This window comes from Plectropomus leopardus, chromosome 7, assembly GCF_008729295.1.
Source record: "Plectropomus leopardus isolate mb chromosome 7, YSFRI_Pleo_2.0, whole genome shotgun sequence".
Classification (NCBI taxonomy): Eukaryota; Metazoa; Chordata; class Actinopteri; order Perciformes; family Serranidae; genus Plectropomus; species Plectropomus leopardus.
In genome coordinates this window covers 35,283,865-35,310,967 of record NC_056469.1, presented here as the reverse complement: position 1 = coordinate 35,310,967, position 27,103 = coordinate 35,283,865, and the positions used below count along the sequence as shown (strand labels likewise).

The window sequence follows — 27,103 nt, the reverse complement described above, 5'->3', positions numbered from 1 at the left end:
TTTCTCTTTTTTGGGGTGAAATTTATTTAAAAGTTAAAAATAAACTGAATTATTTGGAGTTTTTTTAAAAGTTTTTAGGTTTTTACTGAATCAATAGAATCACTAGTGTTAAAATAAAATGAGGTTTTATTTTCAAATTAAGAAACATAAAAATAAAATGCAGTTAAACGTCTACAGAGTCCTGATTTCTTGATTAGGAAATGTGGAACAATTGCTGTAAATACTGTAATTTTTTAAAACTTTATTTTCATATAATTGATTACTGTTTATTATCTGATTTTAAATCTTTATTTTATAAAATAAAGTCAGTAAAGTCCGACTGCACAGAGACACTGAGCGTGTCTGATTTACTGTTCTTCTGATCTTTACAGCTGATTTTATTATTACTTTATTATTTTATGTCGAAATGTGTAATATTTTTATGGGTTGGGTTATCTATACAAGTGTTGGAAAAATAAACTTTTAGAGTGGGAGATAATTTATTTCATTTAATAATTTAGTGGAATAAATTTCATTTTAATAATTTAATAAATAGTTTTCTTGGTGATTTTGTGTTTTCCACTGTGTTCCTATAATGACGAGGAATTTGGGAAATTATTCAACCAAAAGTAAATGTTACCGCTTATTTTGAGATTTTATAACACGTCGTCAGACGAGAAAGATGTCAAACAATTATAAACAATACGAGCCTTTTAGTGACCAAAAAAACACTTTTAGCCTGAAACACTGAACTCAAACTTTACAGACAGAAACTGGAAGATGAATCTCTGGTGATCATTGTAGTTGTGTTTATTGTAGTAATATTTGTAGTAATATTTATAGTATTTGGGGTTTTTTGTCTTCATTGAAGGAGGAAACGTTGGTCTGTTCTGTTGTTTTATTGAAAAACTTGTGATTACAGCGACACAGAAGAAAACGGGAATAAAAAAATAAAATGATTCAAACAGGACGACAAAAAACCTACAGAGACCACTTCACTTCTATTTACACAAAGACCTGGACCCGCACGGACCAGAGTCTGGATCCAGAGGGTCCAGGAGGAGCAGAGAGCCGCAGACTGACAGGGGTCAGGCGAGGGGGGGCGGGGTCAGGTGAGGAGAGGGCGGGGTCAGGTGATGAGGGGCGGGGTCAGGGGTAAACACAACAATTCATGTCAACTTAAAGAGAAAATCATCCCAGAATGCACAGCTGTAACAATCAGCCAATCAGAGAGCCGGGGCTCGTGGGTACTGTAGTCCTCAGACTACAGGAGGACTGGAGGATCAGAGTCTGAAGTTCTGGTTCCGGATAAACCTGATCAAAGTCGAGCTGAACTCCTGATCAGATCGATAATCGATGAATCTAAATGATCAAACACATCCAGCGGAGAAGTACTCTGAGTATTTACTGAAGTAGAAGTACATCAGCACGGATAATAACTATCACTCATGTTGTAGTACGCTCTGATGTTTGTACTTATGTGTAACAATACTTCATATTTATCTCAGGCTGCGCGTTTAAGTACAATTTCATGGAGTTTTTTGTGTATGATGTGTAAAACTTTTTACAAAATCGAGTCTTTACAAAACAAAAGGATTATAAAATTTAAAAACCGGTTGACCTTTGACCCCAGCTGCTCATTGTGGCTGCAGCCAATCAAGCAACGATCTGGATCTTTGGCCACCAAAGACAAAGACGGCGAGTTTCATCTGTAAAATCTGCAGGTTAACGAGCAGCTAAAGTACCTCAAACTGCACTTTCCAGCGTAAACGCCTGTTAATCACTGCGGGTGTCAATAAAGTTGGAGCAGACAGAGAGAACATGAAAGGGTTAACTGATCTGTGATCTGATCACGTTAGCAGATAAAAGTGTCACATGACAGTGCTGTGTGATGAGAACTGATCCTGAACCTGTTTCCTGTCTGTGTGCGGCTCTGAGGCGGCGCCCGGCGGGGTCAGAGGTCACCGGAGGAGGAGGAGGGGCGGGGGAGGGGGGGCGAAGGTGATTCAGCTATTCGTCATCGTCATCGTCACCTTCGTCGTCCGGATCTCTCTTCCTCTTCTCCCCCTGAACGCCGTCCACGTCTGAGACACACAACAGGATTTTCACATTAAAGCAACTCCTCGTTAATATCAATAAAGACTGAGATTTTCAAAATAAAGCTGCGATGTGGTGGGAATAAAGAAGATTTTTCAAAGTGATAATTTTACAAGAACAAAGTCGGAAATGTACAAAAACGTTTGTGCTTTTAAAACAAGTAAAAATCGTAACAAGAACCTTTAGAGGACTGATATTTTCCCGTTTCTGTAGATTAAATGTCGTCAGACACAAACGTATAACTCACGGATCACCTTCACGTCTCATCGTCGACCTCTACTCAAATATCTACTGTTTTTAACATGTTAAAGATTTCTCTTCCACCCGCTGAAGAAGATCATGTGATACGACTGAAAGCTGCTGAATGAAAATGGTGACACTGTACCACATTTCATTTACAATATATGCATTTATATATGTATTTTGTTTTTAAATTTAATAATCAATGACATAACCTAAACTATTACAGATTCATTACAATAACTTTTAAGGTAGACGTATTAGTCAATTAAAAACATCAATTAGATAAAAAGTGTAAAAAAATGAAAAAGTAAAATACTGAATTGTATAAAATCTGAATTGTATTAAAAATTAAATATGATGCTGTACAGGATAACATAACTTCATGATAATATAATGCCTATAAATCTGTATACCTCTATGTTTTATATACTCTATAGACAGATATTCATACTTCTAAGACTTTATATGACAGATTTATACACGCGTGTTTTCAGATTTGTGCAGAATTATTTTAATAATTTTTTTCAGTGCGGCTGTGACGCAGCAGTTTTCCCTCTCGGGGATCAATCAAGTTTTATATTCTGATTCTCCTCATTTGTCACTTTTTATTTGTTGTTTCAAACTAACTTAAACACAAACCTCCATCTTCCTCTTCCTCATCTTCATCCTCCTCCTCTTCCACGTAGTCTCCATCGTCTTCCTCATCCTGAGAGGAAGAGCACGCCGTCAGTTTGTGTTAGTGAGCGAAGAGCGCCGCTCAGCGGTCACGGAGACGAACGACGGCTCACCTGGATTCCCTCTTTCATCAGGTACGACAGGCCGACCTCCTCCTCCACCTCCGAGCCTTCCTCGTCGTCCTCGTCCTCCTCCTCGTCATCATCGTCATCGTCATCGTCTCCAGGTGGACCGGCTTCATCGTCGTCATCTGTGAGGTGTCACAGATTTTTTATTTAGCGAGTTGAAGAGTGAGTGTGTGTGTGTGTGTGAGAGAGTGTGAGAGTGTCTGTGTGTGTGTGTGAGAGAGTGTGAGTGTGTGTGTGAGAGAGTGTGAGTGTGTGTGTGAGAGAGTGTCTGTGTGTGTGTGTGAGAGAGTGTGAGTGTGTGTGTGAGAGAGTGTGAGTGTGTGTGTGAGAGAGTGTGAGTGTGTGTGTGAGAGAGTGTGAGTGTGTGTGTGAGAGAGTGTGAGTGTGTGTGTGTGTGTTTAAGCTGCTGCCGAGAAAATAAAATCACAAAGTACAATTTTTTCATTTTAATCGTCGACCTTAATGGCACAATGATCACTGTAACAACACCTTTAACCCTTTAACGCCTGGATCCACATTAATTTTTTGGAGCTGAAGTCAGAATCTTTTCTCTAACATTTAAACCTCAGAATCCAAAAAAATGGGTTTGATTTCTTTCAAAAACAGGAAAAACATAAGAAGCAACTTGGCAAGAGCTACGAAAACTGCAAAAAAGGAAAGATTTTTGTAAAAAGCAACAAGGAAATAATCTGAAAATTAGCAGGGAGAATTATTAAATATGATTTTTTTTTTAAAAGGAAAAATGTCCAGAAAACCACATCTATAATTCTCTTATTATATTAAAATCATGTTACAGGGGAAAAAAATAGAAAAATGTATCACTTTCTTAATATTATATTTAAAATGATTTTGCAGAAAAAAGCACTTCTTTCACACAAGCTGACAGAAAGGCAGACTGGTGTGCTGCAGTGGTGTGTTCACTGGCACTGGGAAAGCAGTCTACTGCCTATATAAAGTGGCTTTACCCGTGTCTGAAGCCCTGCGTGTGCAGTCATTTTGGTGGGAAAGGTGCAGACGCAGTCACAGCAGAGGAGCTGCTTTCTCTGGAGCTGTTTCCACTGATCAAACAAAACCCTGCGGCAGGTGTTACTTCCTGTTTAACGGTTAACGGCCTTTCTCACAGAACGCGTGGTTAATAGTTATTTCACACTTTAACATGAACCCGATTTCCCGACGGTGGCCCTGAAGGCTCAACACACTGCAAACTAAAGTAACACCTTCAGAAACTTTGAAACACATCACTGCAACTACAGAGACGGCAGCTGACAAAATATTAACCCATCAAGGTTTAACCCTTAGGCACATTTTACGTGCTTGACATTCTTCATTTTTGGATCATTTTGGCTGCGTTCATTCATACGGCATACGCTTGTGTAAAAAATGCTCCATCGATCCCACAGCCATCAAAGCAGAAAAACATGAGCTGTGTTACTTCTGGGTGTCAGTCTGGGCTTTTGACTTGGAAGTTTTAATATTTTACATCTGATAGCGTCATATTTGGCATATGGAGAAAACACGTTACTTCCACTACGTGACCGGTCACAGTCAGTGTTGAAAAATCCTCTGTATATTCCGGGCTGTGACGGTGAAACGTGGCATTAGTCTGAGTCTCACCATTCTCGGCCTCGGAGTCGGGGACCTCGTTGTCCTCCTGGTCGTATCCGTCCAGAAAGGTGAGCTGAGGCAGCAGCTCGAAGACGCTCTCTCTGTAGTCGTCCAGCGAGGACACCTTACAGCTGTACAGGTCCAGACTCTTTAGGTTCTTTAGGTTTTGCTAAAAAACGCACCAGAACAAAGAGAGAGTCAACACAGCAGGTGGGGCGTTCAGAAACGCCCGATGAGTCTTCATATTTGATGCTATAAAGACGGGATGTGACATTGTGACAGATAGCTGTGTGTGCCAATCAAAATGCTCATGATCAGCGGGGCTGCACGTGATTGGTCGGACAGGTGTTTGGGCGGGAACTCTATCACCAGAGACTCTGGCTCCAAATGACATCAACAGAGCAAGACAGCAGCCGCCGTACCCGGGACGTTTGACCGAGAAACTTACCAGCGGCTCGATGCTGCTCAGCTCTTTAATCGTGTTCCCGCTCAGGTTCAGGTACGTCAGGTTGGGACATTTCTCTGCCAGCGTGTCCAGACCGCCTGAGATGGTGTTATCACTCACCTCCAGCTGAAACACACACACACACACACACACACACACACACACACACACACACACACACACACACACACGTCAGAACCGACCTGCATCACCACGAGAGCACAACAACAAACAGCAAAAACGAACCAAAGAAAAAGACAAACTAAGACAGAGAAAACTAGTAAAAATAATTCGGCTGAGCCTGCACCAAACAGCGTTGCATTGTGGGAACAGGAAGTGCCAGGCTGACCTTGCGTAGTTTGGGCAGCGAGGGCATTTTGGAGAGCGAGTTGAGGCCGATGTTCACCATGCTGAGGATCTCCAGCTCCGTGTACTCGTCCGTCAGACCTTCCACCTCTCCGTCACTGGAGCGACAGTTGTCCACCACCAGCTCCACCACCTGACCACAACAAGAGATCATGTGACCACGTCTTCATCACCCAGCAGCAGCAGAGACACTCAGGACGCCTCCAGTCATCAAGACGCTGATGTTTCAACACGCTGAATACAAATATGAACACTTTTATCGCCATCGATAAATCAGGAGTTAACAGCAGCAAGTGAACAGCAGAGTTTCACGTTAGGCGTGCGTTGTATTGTGAGTATACAAGAGGACAGATTCGGTTAAAAAATAAAATAAATAGAAAATGTCTGTGGAGACGGTTTAAGATGTGTTTTTTTTGTTCTTTTTAAACTTTTTAAAGAGCAATAAGTCTGGATGAGTGACAGAAACGCACACACACACAGCTGCTGTGTGTGTGTGCGTGTGCGCATGCACAATAAAGTCTCTACCGACCGATGAGCATCTGTTTTCATGACATCGAGACCTTTCATGGTTCACGAGCACCGACTGCAAAGAGCCGTTAAATATCGGCCGTGCTGAAAAAACATAACGTGGCTGAAGGTGGAAACGCTGCTAACGGACTCATTCACCAAACTGCTGACGTGAAAACGTGAATTCTCACCTACATGGACACAACGATATGCCAGACTCCTTTTAGGAAAAAACGATTTTTAGAACGATCTTAAATTGGTCACGTTACTTCCCTTAATTAACCCGGTAAAATCAGCCACGCACCGCTACCGTCTTTACCACCAAAACACACCAGAGTGGGCGGGAACAGCAGGGCCAGCCACTGCTGAAAGTTTACCCTCTAATCGAAATAAAAGCTTGTTGTTGTGTGAGCCGAAGTGACCAACAGGACCCGAAGAGTTGTAAAAATATTTTAAATCATGCTGGGGCAGAAAAGCACTTTGCGTATATTCAAGTAAACTTATGTTTTTTGGATTTAAGAATGGAGTCTTGCTGGATGCGCCATCAGAGTACAACCAGTTCTTAAAGTTAAGGCTGTAATCGAAATAAATACCTTTGTTGGATTAAGTGTGAGCCGAAGTGACCGACAGGACCCGATGAACTGTAAAAAGGTTTAAATCATGCTTGGGCATGAAAAGTGCTTTGAGACACGAACAAGTGATTTTATCATATAAGAATGAAGTCATGCTGGACGCGCCATCGGATTACAACCAGCCGTCAAAATTCAGACTCCTAACAAATAAAAAACTATTGTTGGATTAAAACGTGAGCCAAATTGACCAGCAGGACCTGATAAAGTATATACAACAGTAGTTCGATCATGCTGGGATGAAAAATGTTTGGCGTCTAACTAAGCAAACTTTAAATTGGAGGAATGAGAATGGAGCCATGTTGGACGCGCCATCTGACTACAACCAGCCATACAAGTTCAGACTTTTGTCGAAATAATAGACTATTTTTGGATTAAGTGTGAGCCGAAATGACCGGCAAGACCTGATAGATTGTATAAAATATTTAAATCATGCTGTGGCAACATAGATTGGGCGTATAAGTAAATAAACTTTAAATTTGGAGAATTAAGAATGGAGTCTGGGTGGACGCGCCATCGGATTACAAGCATCCTATTTAACACTGAAGGTTAAAATGGTAGCCAGCTCGGGCCGCGCGGTTAAACGGGAGGGTGTAAATAAATGTGACGGAAATCAATCAATCAATCATGCAGTAGCGGTGTTTTCATTCCTTACTACACAGAATTAGCGCCGACATTCCGCCGCCAACTCATCCCGACCACCGGACCCCGGTGAGGGCTGGGCGCTCCGTCAGGTTAGCCTGCTAGCTCGCGTGTTAGCTGCCTTCCAACATGGATGAAACTCCCGCGGCCGCTCGCGGAGGAGCCGTGGCGGTTTCATCCATGTTGGATCTGCGGTGAAGTTGTTTTTCTGGGTCAAATGACGGTAAAACTCGACGCCCGCTGCATGGATATACGGTAAGGAAGCCGGGCCCGCTCCCGCTGGATGTTTTCAGCGTCGTCATTTGGCTCCGGTGTGCCTCTCACCGGTCCCCCCGGAAAAATAAATTAATTAAAGTGTTGTAGTTACACACCTCCGCTGGATTCCTGGTCCTCATCTCCAGGCTGACCTTCTTCTTCATCTCGATCATGTCGGAGGCCGAAACACGGGCCACAAAAACTAATGTAACAAAGGAAAACTGAAAATAAAACACGGTTTCGTCTCTGCGGCGCCTCTTTCACTGTCAGCCGATAACTAAACCTCCATGTTCGCTCGCGCCCGACCTCCACAGTCAAACCACGCCCCCGCCCATACTTAATATTAATATATTCACAGATACCGCTCTCTCATTGGTCCGATGATGACCTACTGGCTGAGCTCCGCCCCCACCAGCTCATTATGCAAGACTCTTCTCGAGGATTGGCTGAAACTGCAAAGGCGTTACTTCTCAGTAACCAATGAGAAGGTGAAGCTGAAACATTTAAACTTTATATACACCCACTCTTTGTCTTCAATGGCGCCATATATCACTGACGCCCTCAGTGTTTGTGGAATTATAAATACATTAATTAATTAATATACTCACCTATGAGTAAAAAAAAAAACTTACTGAAAAATTTGAAAATACAATAGTGTAATGCCGTATTACAAGTAAATATTTTATTTACGTAAAAGTAAAATGTAGAAATAGGCCTACTACAGTGTAGTACTCCACTGTGCCTACACTTGTGAAAGGTAGAAACACTACAGTATGTATGAACGAAAATTTTATTTACATGCATCATGAGAAAAAAATATTATTTTATACAAATTTTCTTAGTCAACAACCAAAAAAGGAACAGGCTGAAGCCTAAGGTTTATTTTTGGCTATCGAATATCAACCAAAGGGTAATCCAGAATAACAGCAAACCAAAGAAAGAAAATAAATGAATTGATAAAAAAAGAAAACCATTATACTCTAAAGTAAAATCCTCAGTTATTTTACACTTAAATCAATCCTGAAATATTTTTAACTATAATTATTTTGCATTAAAATCTGTAATCATTTTAAATTTTAATGATTTGAAAAAATAAAACTCAACAGAGCAACTCCATTTCAACTCAGCAGTGCATTTCATAATTTGACTCCCAAAACTGAAATGAATCCATATTTTACATTTGTTCTCACTTTACATGTTTCAGAAAAAAACATTCCTCTTAAATTATAATTTCCTTCTCTCAGTAAAAAAAAAAAAAAAAAAAAAATACAGTCAGGAAGGCTGTTTTTAATAACTCAAGAAAGTATTTCTTTAAAAAAAAAAAAAAGCACACAATGTACACAAATTTCAAAATGCAATATTTTTTTTAAATTTCTAAGGTGTCTTCCTTTCTAAAACAAACAGACCAGGTGATTAAAATCAGTAAAAACAGGGAATAAAGCAGTTTTTTTATTTAAAAAAATTAATGTTTTCTTGATGCTTGTATGCTCTAGTAATGGAGAGACTGCTAACTATAGCAGCCAGTGTGAAAATGTGAATGTCCCAGTCCAGAGCCAGTGTTTGGTTTGTCCATTCTGGGCTTCTGTAGAAACATGGCGATGCAACACATGTGGACCTGCTCCCTTATGTAAATACAAACGGCTCACTGTAAGGTAACAAAATCGCAATGATTCTTATTTTAAGGTGATTATACATTATAGTAAACATACTCATTACAGTATTTACATTATTTCTGGCAGTATATCCCCTCAAATCCTACACTCTGGACCTTTAAATGACCTGGTTATTTAAGTTTACACAGCTCAGCAGTGTTTCCATGGTAATAAAGCCGAATTCCAGCGTGGAGCGGCTGAGTGAACGTGGTCTGGACTCTGTGGAGGAGAGTCATGTTGGTGTCGGAGACGCTGTAGAAGCACAGGACACCTGCAGTGTGATCCAGGTACACTCCCACTCTGGAGGACTGAGGACCCGACACATTCGTTTTGGCGTTGTTGTTCCAAAACGTATAACTGTTTTTGGCACAATATAACACCCAAGATTTGTCATTGTATCCAAATGCACATTGATATGATCGCCCTGCTCGTCTGATGTTCTTGTATGCGACTGCGACATAAACGCCATAGTCGTTCTTCTCCACCTCCCAGTAACAACGTCCAGTCAGACTCTCTGTGCTCAGGACCTGAGACCAGCTGTTGAACCTGTCCGGGTGACTGGGATACGATTGGTGTTGCTTCATTAATGCAGCTTTTCGGTTCCCCTCGGATAGTAAAAGATGTCTATTTGCTGTGTTTGGATCCAATGTGAGCTCGCATGAGTATTTTAAGAAATCAGCTCTGGTTTGGGGCTCTGGTTGCGAATCTGGAGGTAAAACATCCACGTCGGTCACCGTCTGCGAGATCTTGGTCCAGTCCTCGCTGAGAATGTCCTGTAGTTTGTCTCTGACCTTGGACACAGCCGCTGTCATGTCCTCAAAGTACGTCAGAGGACGGATATTGATGCTGTGTGATTCTCTGAGTGGTGACAGTGAGGTTTGCAGAACCTGATCCTCTGTGTGTGAGAGCTGCTCCAGCTCTGCGTCTCTCCTCTTCAGCTCTGCGTCTCTCCTCTTCAGCTCTGCGATCTCCTCCTCCAGCTGCTCCTGCAGCTCTTTCACACGACTCACTTCAGTTTCTTGCTGCGATCTGAGCTGCTGCTTCACATCGGAGCTTTTTTTCTCCATGAGACAGATCAGCTCAGTAAAAATCTTCCCACTGTCCTCCACTGCTTTATCAGCGGAGCCGTTGATGTCCTCCACCTCCTGCTGCAGCAGCTTCACGTCTTTCTGTCTGTCCTGGATCCTCTGCTGGATGTTTAGTCGACTCCCCTCGAGCTCTCTCTGCCTCTGGCTCCTCTCCGCCTCAGCGGACACTGTGTCGTGGCCTTTATGTTCCTCCACGGAGCAGATGTAACAGATGCACTGCTGATCTGTACGACAAAACATCTTCATCACCTCATTGTGACGGGAGCACACGTTCTCCTGCAGCCTCTTGGACGGCTCCACCAGCTTGTGTTTCTCAAATGTGGGTGATTCGTAGTGAGGCAGGAGGTGCTGCTCGCAGAAAGAGGCCAGACACTGCAGGCAGGACTTTTCAGCTTTCAGTTTTCTCCCCCTGCAGAAATCACAGACCACATCTCCGACTCCGGCATCGCAAAAATCAGCTTCCCTCTTCCTCAGCTCGTCCACTAACTCTGCCAACATGCTGTTTTCCAGCAGGACGGGCCTCGGTGTGAAGCTCTGCCTGCACCGAGGGCAGCTGTGGATTTTCTTCTCGTCTTCTTCATCCCAGAAGCTTTTCAGGCACTTCATGCAGTAGTTGTGACCGCAGGGAGTCGTGACCGGATCCCTCAGGAGGTCCAGACAGATCCCACAGGAGAAGCTCTCCTCGTCCAGCTGAACTCCTCTCTGCGCCATTTCACCTCTCAGTGTCAGCGACTGGTTCTCAGGAATGAGGAGTGAGTATGTTCCTCGGAACTGGTTTGATCTAAAAAACATGTGAGGGAGGCCTGTCAGCTCTCGCTAGTCAGCACCATGTTGGTTACACCCATCCTCAAACTGCAGATCCGCAGACAGCGACAGTGCAGCTCGCTGTGTTTGTGAAGAGGAGGAATCTGCATCAAGCTCTGCTGCATTCCAGGACGAGGAGCAACACTTTGAAAAAAAAGAAAGTAATAGTTATCATAGTAATGATTACTATGTATTTATTTATATAGCAATTAGGAACAAAGAGAGAAACTCCTGCACACTGTCCTGCTTATTTGCATGGAAAAAAACATTTGGATCTAGCAGACCCTCATCAGGTATGATGGCAGCATCAAAACTTTTCTACAGAGACTGCCTCAATGTTTTCATCATCCAGTCAGAGGACTGCTGAGACTGACGATCACCTGAAATCACTCTGTATCATCAGCCAGACGATAGAGTTATCATTATTTATTTATTTATTATTTATTCACGAGACATAAGCATGTGAATAAATGGAGCTAACAGAATATCAGATACATCATTCAGCATCTGTGCAGTCAACAGCCGATGTTAAAACGCAGAGTTTACAGCAGAGCTGAGCGGCTGCAGTGCCTTCGAGCAAAGCACCGACTGCACTTCTTACAGCAACAAGGAAAATAAAAGACACAAATGAATCAGGTGATTGTTTTTACCAAAAAAGTTTAATTTTGAAATAACAGCAGATGTTACAGTTATAGACCCTTTCAGTATAAAAGCCTTTAAAATAGAATGTATGATAAAAAATTTTTTTAAAAAGATGCAAGAAAAAACTGACGACAGAATAAATAATCTGACAGTAAACAGGATGTGACATCATCCAGAGCAAGTTGTGAATCTTTGGTAGATAATCAAAAAAAATAAATAATTGTTAAAAACTTTGAGCAGAGAGATGACATCACCCTGTGGAAACAAAACAGCTGATTTTTGGCAGGTAGTTTTTTTTTCTTTTTAAGTTTTACAGTGGCTGTTGGGTTTGTTCACTCAAACAACCGAAACATTTTTAAAGTTATGATTGTCTTACTCAAAGTACAAAATGTTTGCAGAACAGGATCATTTTTAAAAATACATAATCAGTATGCATTATATCGTGACTTTTTTTTCCCCAGACCAAATAATTCTTCATTTTATCATGAAAATAATCTGCAGATTTATCGATCTTGACCGTATCGATGCAGGAAATAGAATTTACATATTTACATTCATATTTTTTGGTGACAGAAGCTTATGTTTAAACTGCGGGGGGGGTCCAACATGTTCGCATCCCAGTTCGTCAAATACAGCCGCTTTGTCATTGGAGCTTCGCATCCAAATATGTTGTACTAGATACCCTCCTGCGTCTGTTGCTGACATTCCCGGACGACTTGTCAATTTACGCTTGTAAAATGCATTGTGTCTTTTCTAAATACACTTCCGTTGTCACAGGAAATTAACCGTTTCTGCTCATTAAATGCATGTGGTCTTTTTCAAAATACACCTACAGCGTCAGTAAAACACGTGCACGTGCATAGGTTTAGAAAAAAATAATCATGATTTGTCTTAACGTTCTTACAGGAAGTGAACGGCAGACTCCGGGGGAAACATTCATGCATTCATGTGATGTCGGAAGATCGGAAGTTATGAGTCGGGAAGTCGATCTTCCGACTTCATGGCGTTCATGAGCTCTGAGGTTGTAAAGCGAGAACATCATGAAAGCTACAGAGAATTAATTAATAATTAATTAACCTAGGTCACTCTATGTGGACAGCAGTTAGCATTAATGCCATATTAACACTTAACATGTGATCAAAAATTGATACTTAAAACGTGAATTAATAAAAGGTTTCTTACCATTGACCAAATGTTGAATTTTGCCCGCCATGTTTATGCATCTATGACGTCAATTCGGCAACTTGTGTTATAAAATAACGTTGTTATCAATGTTAGTATACTCTCCTGGATGCATTACAGTTAAAAGTTTGCTATTTGCTGCAGTTAATAGTTAATATCAATTATTGACACTGTTGCTTTTCGTCATTTCTGCTGCCCTGAAACGTCACGCAAACGTCATAACTCGGCAAGTCGGGTATCATTGAAATTTCCCACTCGTATTAACGACTTTGAGGGCCGTTCATGTCCTTGTAACTCGTAAATACGGTACAGATGATATTCCTGAGGAGCACGTGAGGGCAGCAGCAAAAGTCCAGGGTTTGTTGGACCCATCCACCACCCCTCCCACCAGCCCTGTGAAGGCTTTATTTTTATTAACATTCATTTATAGCTTTTCTTGCCTTTATTTGATAGGACAGCTTAAAAGTAAAGGGGAAAGAGAGGACGTGACATGCAGCAAAAAGCTGCAGGCTGGCTTTAACTCGCGGCCGCTGTAGCATGGACGCAGCCTTCGTATATGTGACGCGCGCTCTAGCAGCGAGATTCTTGGCGCCCCGCACTACCGGGGCTTTCTAGATCTTTCTGTTACTTTAGTGAATCACACTAACTCGAAAAGCGCCTCTTTGCGTTGGCGTCTGATACCGACATCACTGACAAAGCAGCAGGATTTGAGAACGGGCTTGTTTAGCGATTTGGTAAATCGTTAACAGAATCGATAAAAGTCGCTCCGAAAACAAGCCAACAATCAAACATGAGTAAACTGTCGTTTAATTTTTTTCAAGAAATTTTATAATAAAGCAGAAATGTCCTTTTTGATAAATGACAACTTTAGATCTGTAACTGAGCCTCTCTGCACGCTGGTATCCATGGAAACTCATCTGACTGACAGGAGGACGAGACGCTGTGATTGTCTGATTGTCTGAAGCATTTCTGAACCGACCAATGAGCTGCGGCGTGTTCGTTTTCACCTGTGTGAAGGAGGACAGGACGGGCGGAGCTTTTAACTCCCGTGTTGTCCGTCACAGACGGTTCAGGTCAAATCCTTTGTTGTGATTGGCTGTCCTGTGAGCTAAACTCCGCCCGCACAGATTAAACACACACACCTGTCTCAGTGTGTCAGAGTGTGTGTTCTCGCGGCGGCAGCGTGTGCAGCACCTGGTCGAGCAGCTGCAGCGCGCGGTGCAGGTGCACCTCCAGCCAGCAGGGCGTGTCCTTGATGCTCTGACGCGGGTAATCGCACCCCCAACCTTTAACGAAGCTCAGACGCACGATACACAGCCGGCGCAGGTCGTCCACGCCCAGACCTGCTGACGAACACACACCTGAAGGGAGACAGGAAGTCACACCTGAGATACAACGACAACAATCACAACGACAACGACGACAACGACGACAACAGGCAATTAAAATAATATTAAGAAATTGAATAAAATGAACAACAATATTGCAAGATATAAAACAACTAAATTAATTAATAAAAACAACAATAATAATAATACTTTTTATTTACTATTAACTGTTTTAAAATGCTTTATATGGTCAAACCAAGATTAAAACATCTCAGAGGCAAATAAAACATTTAAAATAAATATTAGTAACATTTAAAAAACTGGATAATAACACAGTGTGCTAGCATTTTAGATAAAAGATTTTAAAGACGTCACTGATCTTTTTTGTGTATGTTTGTGTGAGTAATGTAAACGTCTCTGTATATCATGTTGTTTTTCTGTTTGTATTTGTACTTTCTGTTTGTTTGTGACGCGGACCCCCTCGAAAACGAGATGACACATCTCAAGAGGTTATCCTTTCAATACATTTACATTTAAATTTAAATTTATGCAGCTGTTGCAATGATAATGATAATAATGATAATGAATACAAACACTAAAATCCACTTTTGTATTTACGTTAATTTAAGTTCTTTATGAGGATTTAAGATCGAAGCTGCAGCAGAAATTATGTTCTCACAAGAGAAAATGAAACACACAGAACTTCCTCCAGCATGTAACAGACAGGAAAACATGTACCATTAATGACATTATTATAATTATAATAATAATTATTATTATTATCGTTATTAGGGCCATTATTAGGAAAATAAATTCTGAGAATTAAGTGGTGGTTCTAAGGAAAAGAAAGTCAAAATATTAGATGACAAAAGCTATAAATTTTATGAGAGAAAGTCTATACATTATAAGAAAAAAGTTATATAAAATCATTAGTGTGTTATTAGTATAATATAGTATATTATTAACTTTATATTTAAAGAATAAAATGTTGTATGTTATGATTATGATTATGATTAAATGTGCATAAGTTTTTTACTAACTTTTTCCTGAAAGACTTTTTAAAATATATTTTTAATTTTCAGTGACGTCGCACTCAAAGATCTTTTAAAGTGTCTCAGAAGTGTCCAGCAGGCAGCGCTGTCCTCTCAGGTTAATGTCCTCCGCACACTGACACACAGCAGAGACAGAGGCGGACGTGTGATACTCACTGACAGCCGGGGCGATCCCCCCCACGCTGTTCGGACCGGGAATCGCACCGACGACCGCTGCTGCCTGAGTCGCTACCGCCGCCTGAGCTGCTGCCGCCTGCTGCTGCATCTGTCTGTGACACTGCCTCAGGTCAAACACCTGGAGGGACAGACAGGTGAGGGACAGACATGTGAGGGACAGACAGGTGAGAGACAGACAGGTGAGAGACAGACAGGTGAGGGATAGACATGTGAGGGACAGACATGTGAGGGACAGACATGTGAGGGACAGACATGTGAGGGACAGACAGGTGAGGGACAGACAGGTGAGGGACAGACAGCACAACAGTCTTCAGGTCAAAAGAATCTCATTAATAATATAAAAGTATATTGAATTTATTTCTAAATTTTTGTACAACTACTCTTAATTACTTTTGTACTTCTGGACCTCTGCAATATTATTTATTTATTTATTTATTTATTTATTTATTTATTTATTTAAAAGTTCATTTATTCTTCTATTCATTTAGCATTTTTTTGATACTCTCTTAATTGTTTGTTGTTTACAGATAAAATGCCCTCAAATTCAGACGGATGTCTCTGCCTGTGGTCTCCAGAGAGGACGAGGACAGAGTCTCTGCGTAGCGACTCTCTCTATCATGCCGCTGCAGGGTTAAAAAATGCTCCGGGTTGTAATGAAAACAATCATTTTGGACGAAGCTTAACCCAGGATGCATCAGTACAAAATGGTCACACGCAGACAGCGAAGGTGAGGAGGGGGACGGTTGAATTAGGACGCCGTGAGTCGACTGTGCTCACCTTGATGTAAGCTCCGGGGTAGATCTTGTGGACTCCGTCTCCTGGCGCTCGTCCCGCCTCACGATCCAGGTATAAGCTCTGGACGAACACCGAGTGGTCGCTAAGGCAACGCATCCAGATGTCCCCCTCCCCCCGACACTCCAGCTGCACCCCCCGACCGATGTGGAGCCTGCAGGGAAACAAGGCACAGAAGAAGAACATCGCCGTGAGTCACCGACGTCACACCTGCTGCCACCAGTTCTGCCGGCGGTCACACCGATCACACCGGGCACACCGTTCACACCGTTCACACCGATCACACCGTTCACACCGTTCACACCGATCATCACACCGATCACACCGGGCACACCGAGCACACCGAGCACACCGTTCACACCGTTCACACCGGGCACACCGTTCACACCGTTCACACCGATCACAACGTTCACACCGGGCACACCAATCACACCGTTCACAGCGATCACACCGTTCACACCGTTCACACCGGGCACACCGGGCACACCGGGCACACCGGGCACAACCGTTGACACCGTTGACACCGTTCACACCGTTCACACCGGGCACACCGTTCACACCGTTCACACCGTTCACACCGTTCACACCGGGCACACCGGGCACACCGTTCACACCGTTCACACCGTTCACACCGGGCACACCGGGCACACCGTTCACATCGGTCACCTGGCGCGGTGACTGGCGCGCAGTGCGGTGGACATTACTCAGCTGTCCCAAACAGAAACGGTCTCCTCCTGAAGGATCCACGTAACCGTCCACGGTCACCAGAGGACAGCTGGACTGGACCTTAAACATCTCCCCGACCTGGACGTCCAACTCGAAGTACGAGATGGAGCACCAGAACTCTGGACCTGAGAGAGGGGACATGTTCCCAGAGTGAGGACACCTCTGGAAAAAGGACATTTTTGGAAAGTTTTGAAAAATCATGATGTAAATCATCATGATGGGCACACCTTCAAAAAATGAAGACATTATGTGAAGTTTTGGAAGGTGAGGTCATTTTTTAAAATTTATGACATTTTGTAGAGTTTTGTAAATAGAGAAATTCTTTTGGAAAGAAACATTTTTAGGGGGAAAGTTATGACATTTTTTTTTGGAAAGTGAGGACATTTAGTGAAAAATTCGGAAAGTGAGGACATTTTTAAAAGTCAGGCCGTTTTTGGAAAGTGGTGACATTTTTTATAACAATTATGACATTTTTCAAAAGTGAAGAAGGTTTTGGAAAGTTAGATTATTTTTAAAAGTTAGGACAATTTTGGGAAGATGTTTTAAAAGTGAGGACATTTGTGGACAATAAAGTTAAGGAGTAATTTTTTTAAAGTTAGGGCATTTTTGGAAAATGTTTTGGAAGTCATGATAGTTTTAAAAGTGAGCACATTTTCTAAAGATCTGTAAGGTGATAACAAAAAGTTGGGAAATCTTTGGAAAACAGACTTTTTTTTAGAAAGTGAAGACATTTTGGTGCAAGAAAGAAGGAAGAAAGGTTTGGAAAGTCAGGATATATTTTGAAATTGAAGACAGTAAAGTTTTGTAAAGTTTTGTAACGCAGGGGCAGTGGTACTAAAGTGATGATATTTTGGGACAGAGCTGGTACCTGGGTGGTTGGACACTGGCTGTGGATACGGAGCAGTACTGTGATGCTGTGACCCTGCAGGAACAAACACAGAGACTCAGTACAACAGTAGAGTACTAATACTGCAGTACTTCAGGGGGATATTTCACATGATGTCGTACAGAAGTGAGTGTTGGGGGCGTGGTGATGATGTAATGGCGGCTGCTGGTGGCCCCGCCCACTCTGCGGCGGTCCTGCTGGGCTGTAGGGGGCGGGGTTATTACCTGGCCAGGTGGCTGCAGAGACACACAGGACAAAGGTCAATATCTGTCACATGTTATTACAGTTACTGTGGTACGAGGGCTGGGCGATAAAACAATAATGACATCAATCGCGAAATAACTTTTCCTCGATTAAAATACGAGATGTAGTCGACAGAACGCATTCCAGCCATGATTTGACGGACAACACGAACAGCCAGTGACAATAAGAATAGCGCTGCGGAGAACCAAATGCAGTGAAGGACTTTGACTGTTGAACAGCTGAGTGTTTGACAGCCACAGCGCTGAAACAGCCAAATCGGCAGAGGTGGAAAGTGACTTCTTTCTTCTTCTGTGTACTTTAGTGCAGTACCGTTTTTGGGGGGGCTGCTGTAGTCGGGCTGGTGTGGGGAGGTGGGGGTGGGAGGGTGAGGAGGGTGAGGAGGCTGGGGGTATGAGGGGGGTTGGGGTGCGGTGGGGAGGCGTGGCCCCCGTGGTTCTGAGGCAGGGCGATCTGAAGGAGCCCGGGGCCGTCGTTGCAGACGCCCCCCACACCTCCCCCGCTTCTCCCGCAGCCGCCCGCTGACAGAGCCGCAGGCGTCATGGAGCTGCTGCTGCCTGCAAGACAGTAAGCAGGGCATCAACTCACACAAAGTTCATCTTTACGTGAAATAAAAAAACATTTGACTGACAGTCTGACCTGGAGGGGAGAGAGGCATGCTGGGATACATGCTGACGGGGCGGGGCTGGCTGTAGGGGTCAGAGTGGGGGGGCAGGTCGATCTGCAGACAGTCCTGCATGAACTCCTCCTTTATCAGAGACTGAGGACCTGAAGGAAGACAGGGGGCGGGACGAGGAGCAAGAGACGAATCAGACAACAGATAAGATAAAAACATAAAGTTTTCCTCTGATCATGAATATGAATATATATAAATGTTCAGTGTGTGTGTGTGTGTGTGTGTGTGTGTGTGTGTGTGTGTGTGTGTGTGTGTGTATGTGCACCTGTGGTGGCGGGGGACGCCACCCTCTCGTAGTGGTACGGATTCACACACACGCTGTCGTACTTCAGGTCGAAGGCGTACTGACAGAACTTCACATGTTTCAGCTCGTTCTTGTGGAGGTCGGGCCAACGCCACAGACGGGCGTAGATCACGTGAGGGAAACCTTTCCTCCCCGCCACCTGCAGACAGACAGACAGACAGGTGAGACACACACAGACGTTTAACAGACAGACACAGACAGACAGGAAACAGCCTCCATGGAAATTTAAATAAACTCTGTGAGAACAAACTGAGTCACCGTGAGCAGGGGTTACCATGGAAACAGTGTGTGTGTGTGTGTGTGTGTGTGTGTACAAGGTGATGCAGGGTTAACTCGTCACACCAAACCACGACCATCTCATGGACATCATGTCTGACCTCGTGTGTGTGTGTGTGTGTGTGTGTGTGTGTGTGTGTGTGTGTGTGTGTGTGTGTGTGTGTGTGTGTGTGTGTGTGTGTGCGAGACAGACGGAGCTCATCACACTGCAAAAAATTCATCCTTATGTTTATTTTAACATTTTTAGTTTTATTGATTTTTTTTTGTTTATCAGTTTTTAAACCAAAGGATGAGTTAAAAAGGTATCTAAGAACATAAATTATTATTATGAATGCAAGAATTAAAAAAAAGATTTATCCAGACACATATAACACAGCAGCTTTATTCTCAGATCAGTATCACTCTGATTGATTATTGATTGCAGTCAATAATCAATCGAGCTACAGTGAGGTTTAAATAAAAAACAAAAAGATTAATCTTTTTGAGCACAATCATGTTAAAAAGCAACAGAAAAAAAGTTTTATCTTTCAAATACAAATAAAAGTTAAAGCTGCTGCATGCGTCCCAAACAGGAGAACTAATATATAAGACAATAAAATATAATGTTTATTTGTAGAGCTCAAAACTCACAAACTTCACACTCAGCAGCAAGTTCAAACGGTTAAAATAATCAAATACCAAATCTGATCAAACAGAGTCTGAAGGTCCGCTGTGAAGGTTGTGAAATGGATAAATTAAGTATATTTTCTTAAGTGTATAATCACCTGAAAATAATAATTATTGTGTTTTTGTTACCTTAAAATGAATCAATATAAACATAAGGGGCAGCTCCTCATGTTTCTACGGTAGCCTAGAACGGACAAATTTAAAGCTGGCTCTAGATCGGAACATTCGTGTTTTCCGTCGTTAGCTGCCACTTCACGATGAGCAGCGTCGGAAAAAAACACAGATTTATTAAATTCAACATTTTTCAGTCGGAACAAAATAAAATAAAACACTGAAAACGAGAAAAGATCCAAAACAAGCTGATTAGTAAACGGAGAGATGGAGTCACATCACTGCATCACATCCACACACACACACACACACACACACACACACACACACACACACACACACACACACACACACACACACCCTCAGTGCAGCAGCCTATCAGAGTGTGTTCTGTGTGCACAGGTGAAGGGCAGGGATAACAGTCTGCAGACAAAACACACACGCACACACACACACACACACGCACACACACACGCGCACACACACACACACACACGCACACACGCACACACACACTGTAAAAAAGCGTCCGTCTTAACGAGTCGCTCAGCTTCACTCTGTGTTCGACACAAATCACTCTGCAGACAAAACTTTGTGTGTTTGATAAAAAAAAGCGTCAAAGAAGCTGAAGCTGCAAACACGGACGCTTCACACACAGAAGCTCCGAACATCCACAGATTTGTGCTTCAGTATCAACAGGCTGACCTTTGACCTTTGACCCGCACGTCATCACTTTATCTTATTAGACATTTCTGTGAAGTTTTATTTGTTTATTAGAACATGAATTGTTGATTTACGGCCAAAAACAAGTTTTGCAGTTCATCGTTGAGTCCGAGTGGACGTTTGTGCCAAATTTGAAGAAATGACTTCAACGTGCTGCTGAGGTCTCACTGTGAGGAGAACGGGACAGACGGACAGACAACCCCAGAAATAAAACACCAAAATGATGTTTGGAGCCTCTAAAACTGTAATATTTGGAAGTTATAAACCGCTTTTGATGCTACAGTGGCTTCCTATTTACATTGTTGACTGCCCCCTGATTGGACGGTGCTGCAGACGTTTCCTAGCAACAGATTTACGCTTCACTGGTTTTAGTGGTGCAACCTGATGATTCAGTGAAACTGAGAACTTTTTACAGTGTAGGAACTCTGTGGCCAGATCCAAGAACAAACTCGAGACGTGCACACATTCCCGTCTGTCTGCACACACACACACACACACACACACACACACACACACACACACACACACACACACACACACACACACACACACACACACACACACACACACACACACACACACACAGTCTGGCTTAAGTTAACCCGGCCCCTTTCCTGTGTTTCAGACAAAACAAGCCAGCCTGCCCTTCCTCCTCCTCCTCCTCCTCCTCCTCCTCCTCCTCCTCCTCCTCCTCCTCCTCTCCGTCTTCAGTCTGCTCTCTGACACTCTTGTATCAGTTTTCTGTTTGGATGTTTGAAGTTTTCCAGGTTCCTTTGATCCTTTAAAGACTTCACAGGATCCCCTGGTTCTCCAGGAGGCTGCAGGACTCCTTAAGGAGGTTTCAGGCTTTTTAAGGAGAGAGTTAACATTCCTAAAACGTGTTGCAGGTCCTTGATAAACGCCTCTTTCCTTTTAGGACAATGTCAGATGCTTCATCTGGGTCTTCCAGGGAACTTGAAGGAGGCTTGTGAGTCTCTTGACGAGGTTTCGGGGTGTCCTGGGTAATAGGCGGGCCGTCTCGAGGTCTTCTGGTGTCTCAGAAATAAAGACATCGGGGTGATCTTCAGCTCTCTGGTAGAGCGTGCGTCCCATACAGGCTGCGTCCTTCGCGGCGGCCCAGGTTCGATTCCACCCTGTGGCCCTTCGCTGCACACGGCCCCTCTCGCTCCGTCCTCTGCTGTCATTCAGCAGCTCTGCAGCCGGCGGGTTTACATCGCAGATCTGCACAGTGACGAACAGTGACGCTCTGCCACTTCTCCTCCTGCAATAACATCCAGTAACCATGGCGATGGACGTTCAAAACATTAGCAGCTCTATTTCTATTGCAGCCTTCGCACAAGCCGTCATTATTTCCAATTAGGAGCCGACAGATTATCGGTCGGGCCGATTAGCGAGGCCGATATTTGGCATTTTGCAGGTTATCTGTATCTGTGTGCGTCTTCATCAGCATTTAACCTCACAGGAACATTATTTAAAATGATAAACATCCTTCAAACGTTCTTCAAACATCAGACTAAAATGTTTTCTTTAAAACATTATTGGAACTCGTAGTTAACGTTAGCTGATGTCGTGGGAGCGTTCCCGTTAGCTGGCTGCAGACGTAAACGGCTCATTCTAATGCAACGAAAACACAACAATTTATTTTATTCTGATTGTTCACTAAAGAAAACGTGCTTATGATATCTTATTCAGATTCTGCAAGTTTTTTTTTTTTTACTACATTATTTATTTTTTTATTTTATTTGGGAAAAGCGGTTTCAAATAACTTTACTACAAATTAGTGGAAAAAGAGAGTTGGAGGCAACTATTGCAGTACTTTTGGTATGGCAACTGTTCTACAGTTAAGCTCTCATTTAGCTCTTCCAATCATTTTTCAAATTTCTTTGTAACATTAACAAATTATATACAAAAGAACATGGGAATATTTATTTATTTATTCATTCATTTATTTAATTTACTACACTATTTATATTATATCATATATATATATATATATATATATATATATATATATATATATTTATTTGATTTGATCGTATACACTTTTATTCTGTTTGAGTCCCGCTCAGGCAGTGAAAGTGAATTTCATTGTTTTAATCTGTTCAATGACAATAAGACTCTCTTTGATATATCAGCCTAAATCCTACACACTGGACCTTTAAGGGTTCTCCAGAGTTCTCCAGAGCTTGAAAAGGTTCTCGTGGTGCTGCTGGAGGTGCCAGGGACGCCTGAGGGGTTTGAGGTCATTGAACAGGGTTCTTCGAGTCCTGAAGTTTAATTTGGAGCGGGTCGGATTTTCTCTCGGGGCGACCTTTGTCTGCACGGTCAGTCATTAAAAATGTTCTGTGGGTCCTCGTGTCGGTTCTGCCCGTTCCTGATCTGTTCTGGCTGTAACGTGAGGCCGAACGTGGCTCATGTGAGCCGTCTGAAGTGTGATCCATGTTTACATCCTCCGGTCTGATAATTACTGTCTGACAGTGTGTGACACACCCAGCTGTCTGCTGCTCTGACTCCGTCCTACACTTTACACAGAACAGCAGAGAACACTTAGCAGAGAACACCAGAAACACCAGAGAACATCAGAGAACATCAGAGAGAGAACACCAGAGAACATCAGAGAACACCAGCAGAGAACACAGAGAACAGCAGAGAACAGCAGAGAACATGAGAGAACATCAGAGAACACCAGAGAACACCAGAGAACAGCAGAGAACATCAGAGAACACCAGAGAACATGAGAGAACATCAGAGAACAGCAGAGAACATCAGAGAACACCAGAGAACACAGAGAACATCAGAGAACACCAGAGAACACCAGAGAACATGAGAGAACACCAGAGAACACAGAACACCAGAGAACACCAAAAAAAAAACAGAGAACAGCAGAGAACAGCAGAGAACAGCAGAGAACAGCAGAGGAACGGCTGCGAGGAACCAGACAGGAGACGGGAGCAGGTGACTGTCGGACAGGTGTTAGAGGAGGAAGTGAACTGCAGTGTTACTGTTGTGTGCTTTTATTAATATGCTTCAAATCTCTTAATTATGGCAGCTTTCATTCCATCGTGATTCAGTTTTTGAACATCCTCTTTAAATAAACCTGACACCTGATTTATATCTTACAGGTTTAATCAGCGACATCATACAAAGTTCGCTGAAAACAAACTGCGACAGGCGATTACGTGTTTATTCCTCCAACCACAAGCAAATCTTAAAAATGAAGAGAGACTAAAACTAAACTGAAAAATAAAAAAGTCTGAAATGCAGAGCCGATGGATGAACCTTCAAACATTGGACATAAACCGTCTCCACGGCTTCTACTCATTTTAATCGTCTCTTCAGCGGACAGTTGTGCTGCTTTCATCTCTTTATTCTTCTGCTTTCAGAGCTCACACTTCAGCGGACGCTTCAAACGTTTCAGATCTTTACCTGAACAACTTCCTCAGCTCCTCTTCTACCTTTTTCCACGTTAATACCTGCGTGCATGCTGTTTTTAAACGGAGGAAAACCCGTTAGAGACTCCTCTGTGATGGACAGCTGACCAGAGCTGTGTACACGGCTCTGCAGTAGATGCCTTTCTGTTCTTTTTTTTGATTTTGATTTGTGTCACGTTCAACATCTCGAGCGGGTTGGAAACAGGTTAGTAAACAGTGGACAGCAGCATGGAGGCCAGTGAAAATGTTACCGTGGTCACTTAAATCTTCTACTTATTCAGCTTCTCTTTCAAACTTGCTGCAGACTCAATTGTGAATGACAGATTTTTGGTATTTTCCACCTGATGACATCATTTTTTTTAAACCATATTTGGCATGTGTTTTTTTCTCATCAAAAAAAGATAGTGGCATCATGATAAGAACCTGGCAATTAAAGGGTTAAACTTCTGAAAATTCAACAGTATTTGATATTTAGGATTAGGACTGATGTTGGTTAAAAAATTAAATCATTGAAAGTAGAAAATAATATTAATATCTTTCAGGCTTGATTTTGAAAAGCACATTTTATGTGCAGAGCAGTAAGAGTGTGTGTAACATTAAAGCGAGCCCTAAGGGTTAAAACAGTTGATCCGTTTCAGGTGATCGAACAATCGATCGATTTATGTCCGATCGCTGACGTTCTAAATGACTCCTCAGTGGTTTATGTAAAGAAAACATCAGTTTCGTCCAAATGAACTCAAATTCAAAAGAAAATTTGAATGAACGCTTGTTTCCATTGATGTTGTGTAAACTTTCAGCTGCATCACACAGATGGAAAACATCACACACACACACACACACACACACACACACACACACACACACACACACACACACACACACACACACACACACACACACTGTCCTACCTGCAGCCGTCCGTCCAGCGTCCTCTGGATGGTGACACACTTGCTGGGATGGACGCCGTTGGTGGTGACGGCGGTGATGAGCGAGTCCAGCTCGTCCTTCTTCTCCTTCAGCTTCTTCACGAGACTCTCGATGGCGCGCTTGGCGAAGCCCTCGTTCTCGGCGCCCTGCCGGTGGCACATGAGGCTGTGGACGATGCTGAGGCAGGCGTCTGCGCTGCTGCTGGGGGGGGGCCGGGCCGACCGACATGGTCACTGAATCTGCGAAAATTTAGAAAATCCAGTCAATGCTTGAATCATGTTTTAAGCAAAAATGACAAAAACACCCCAATATTTGCTAACTTTCATCTTCCATGATAACAAAACTGAATAAATTTGTTATGGACATTAAAATGTAAAAAAAAAAAAGACACCTGAAGACGTCACCTTGGATTCTGAGAAACAGACTCAAGCTCATACATTTTATAGACCAATGATTCATGGAGTCATCATAAAAATATTCGCTAGATAAATAAAAAGTGAAAATCATTAGTTGCAGCTCTATAATTTAATTTGATTTAATCAGTTACTATTTCAAGCTGAGATTTTTTCTGTCAGAAGATTTTTTGACACATTATGTGCTCAAGACTATTGAAAATGTGAAAATCCAATAATAATTTTGGTTTTTGCAGTTTTTGGCGACGATAAATGGTGCAGTTTTGCAACTTTAAAGAAAATATTCATATTTTCTTTAAAAACTGGCCATAAAATAAACACAAATACAACCATAAAGTTGGATGCCCCTCCCCTAAAGCCAAAAATAAAAAACACAAGTCTCTCATCAGAGCTTAAAAAATGATTTGACAAGCCTCTCCCTTTTAAACCCCCCCCTCATAAATAACAAACAGTCCCTTACAAATTCAGATTTCTACACATAACATACGAAAAGCTCAGACAGAAGCCTTCATCCGCTTAACGTGTTCAAGGACCGGAGATTTTTAAAGAAAACATGCCTTCCAAACCTGCAGTAAAAAAAATACAAAATACAGCCATGAATAAAATACGGTAAATAATGAACAGTCCCTAAGTGGTACAATGACATAGTAATACACAGGTATGTTCTGTAAAAGATAAAATACTCTGAAACAGGATCAGAGCTGTGACATCTCATTGATACGATCAGATCCTGGTGATCGGTGATCAATATAAAGATTGAGTGTGATGCTCCGTCTTCACTTTCACTGTGTTGCATCACGTTTCTGATTATTCATCAACCTCTGACTGACTCACGTGATCCCCCCGAGCCCCTCACCGACTGATCAATCAATTCAACTTATGATTGTCAATAAGATGACGTCAGCCGTCCATAATTAGTAGACAGTGATGTCATCAAGCCGCTTAGTTGGTCAATCAAGTCTCGTTTTCTGTTGATTGGTTGATTGATTACTGATGTAACGATCAGCGCAGCTGGGGGTCAGAGAGACAGTTTGACATGCAGACACTCACACAGACAGGAGGACAGACAGGGGGACAGACAGGAGGACACACAGGAGGACAGACAGACGCATCAACAGTTGTCAGGTATTTAAAGCGGCCGCGCGGAGTGAACCCTCCGCGGGCTCCGGCGGCTCCACTCACCGGGACTCGGCTCTCTCCGCTCGGCTGTGCTGCGCTGCCTGTGACGGTGAGACCGGCTGTCTGTGTGTCCGTGTGTCCTCCGTCTGATCCAGACTGTCTGTCTGCACACTCATGAGAGTCAGCGGGGGGGGGGGGGGGGCTGTGTCATGCTCACCAGACAGCCAGACATAACAGGAAGTCAGCCGAGTCCGACGCGTTATAAAAATAAGAGTAGATTCATGAGCGCAGACAAG

At 42.7% G+C, this 27,103-nt stretch overlaps 1 protein-coding gene and 1 pseudogene across 1 annotated transcript; both read right to left on the bottom strand.

The window, feature by feature from the left end:
- Positions 1–863: 863 nt before the first annotated feature.
- Positions 864–25,481, bottom strand: LOC121945494 (annotated as a pseudogene).
- Positions 9,063–11,037, bottom strand: LOC121945492 (tripartite motif-containing protein 16-like). The gene has a single exon (XM_042489691.1). It carries the CDS (start codon positions 11,020–11,022, stop codon positions 9,355–9,357), a length of 1,668 nt encoding a protein of 555 aa, XP_042345625.1. The 5' UTR covers positions 11,023–11,037; the 3' UTR covers positions 9,063–9,354.
- Positions 25,482–27,103: the final 1,622 nt, after the last annotated feature.

Bases quoted from the DNA above. Each gene is read 5' to 3' on its own strand.
- LOC121945492 (XM_042489691.1), bottom strand. From the start codon at position 11,022: ATGGCGCAGAGAGGAGTTCAGCTGGACGAGGAGAGCTTCTCCTGTGGG.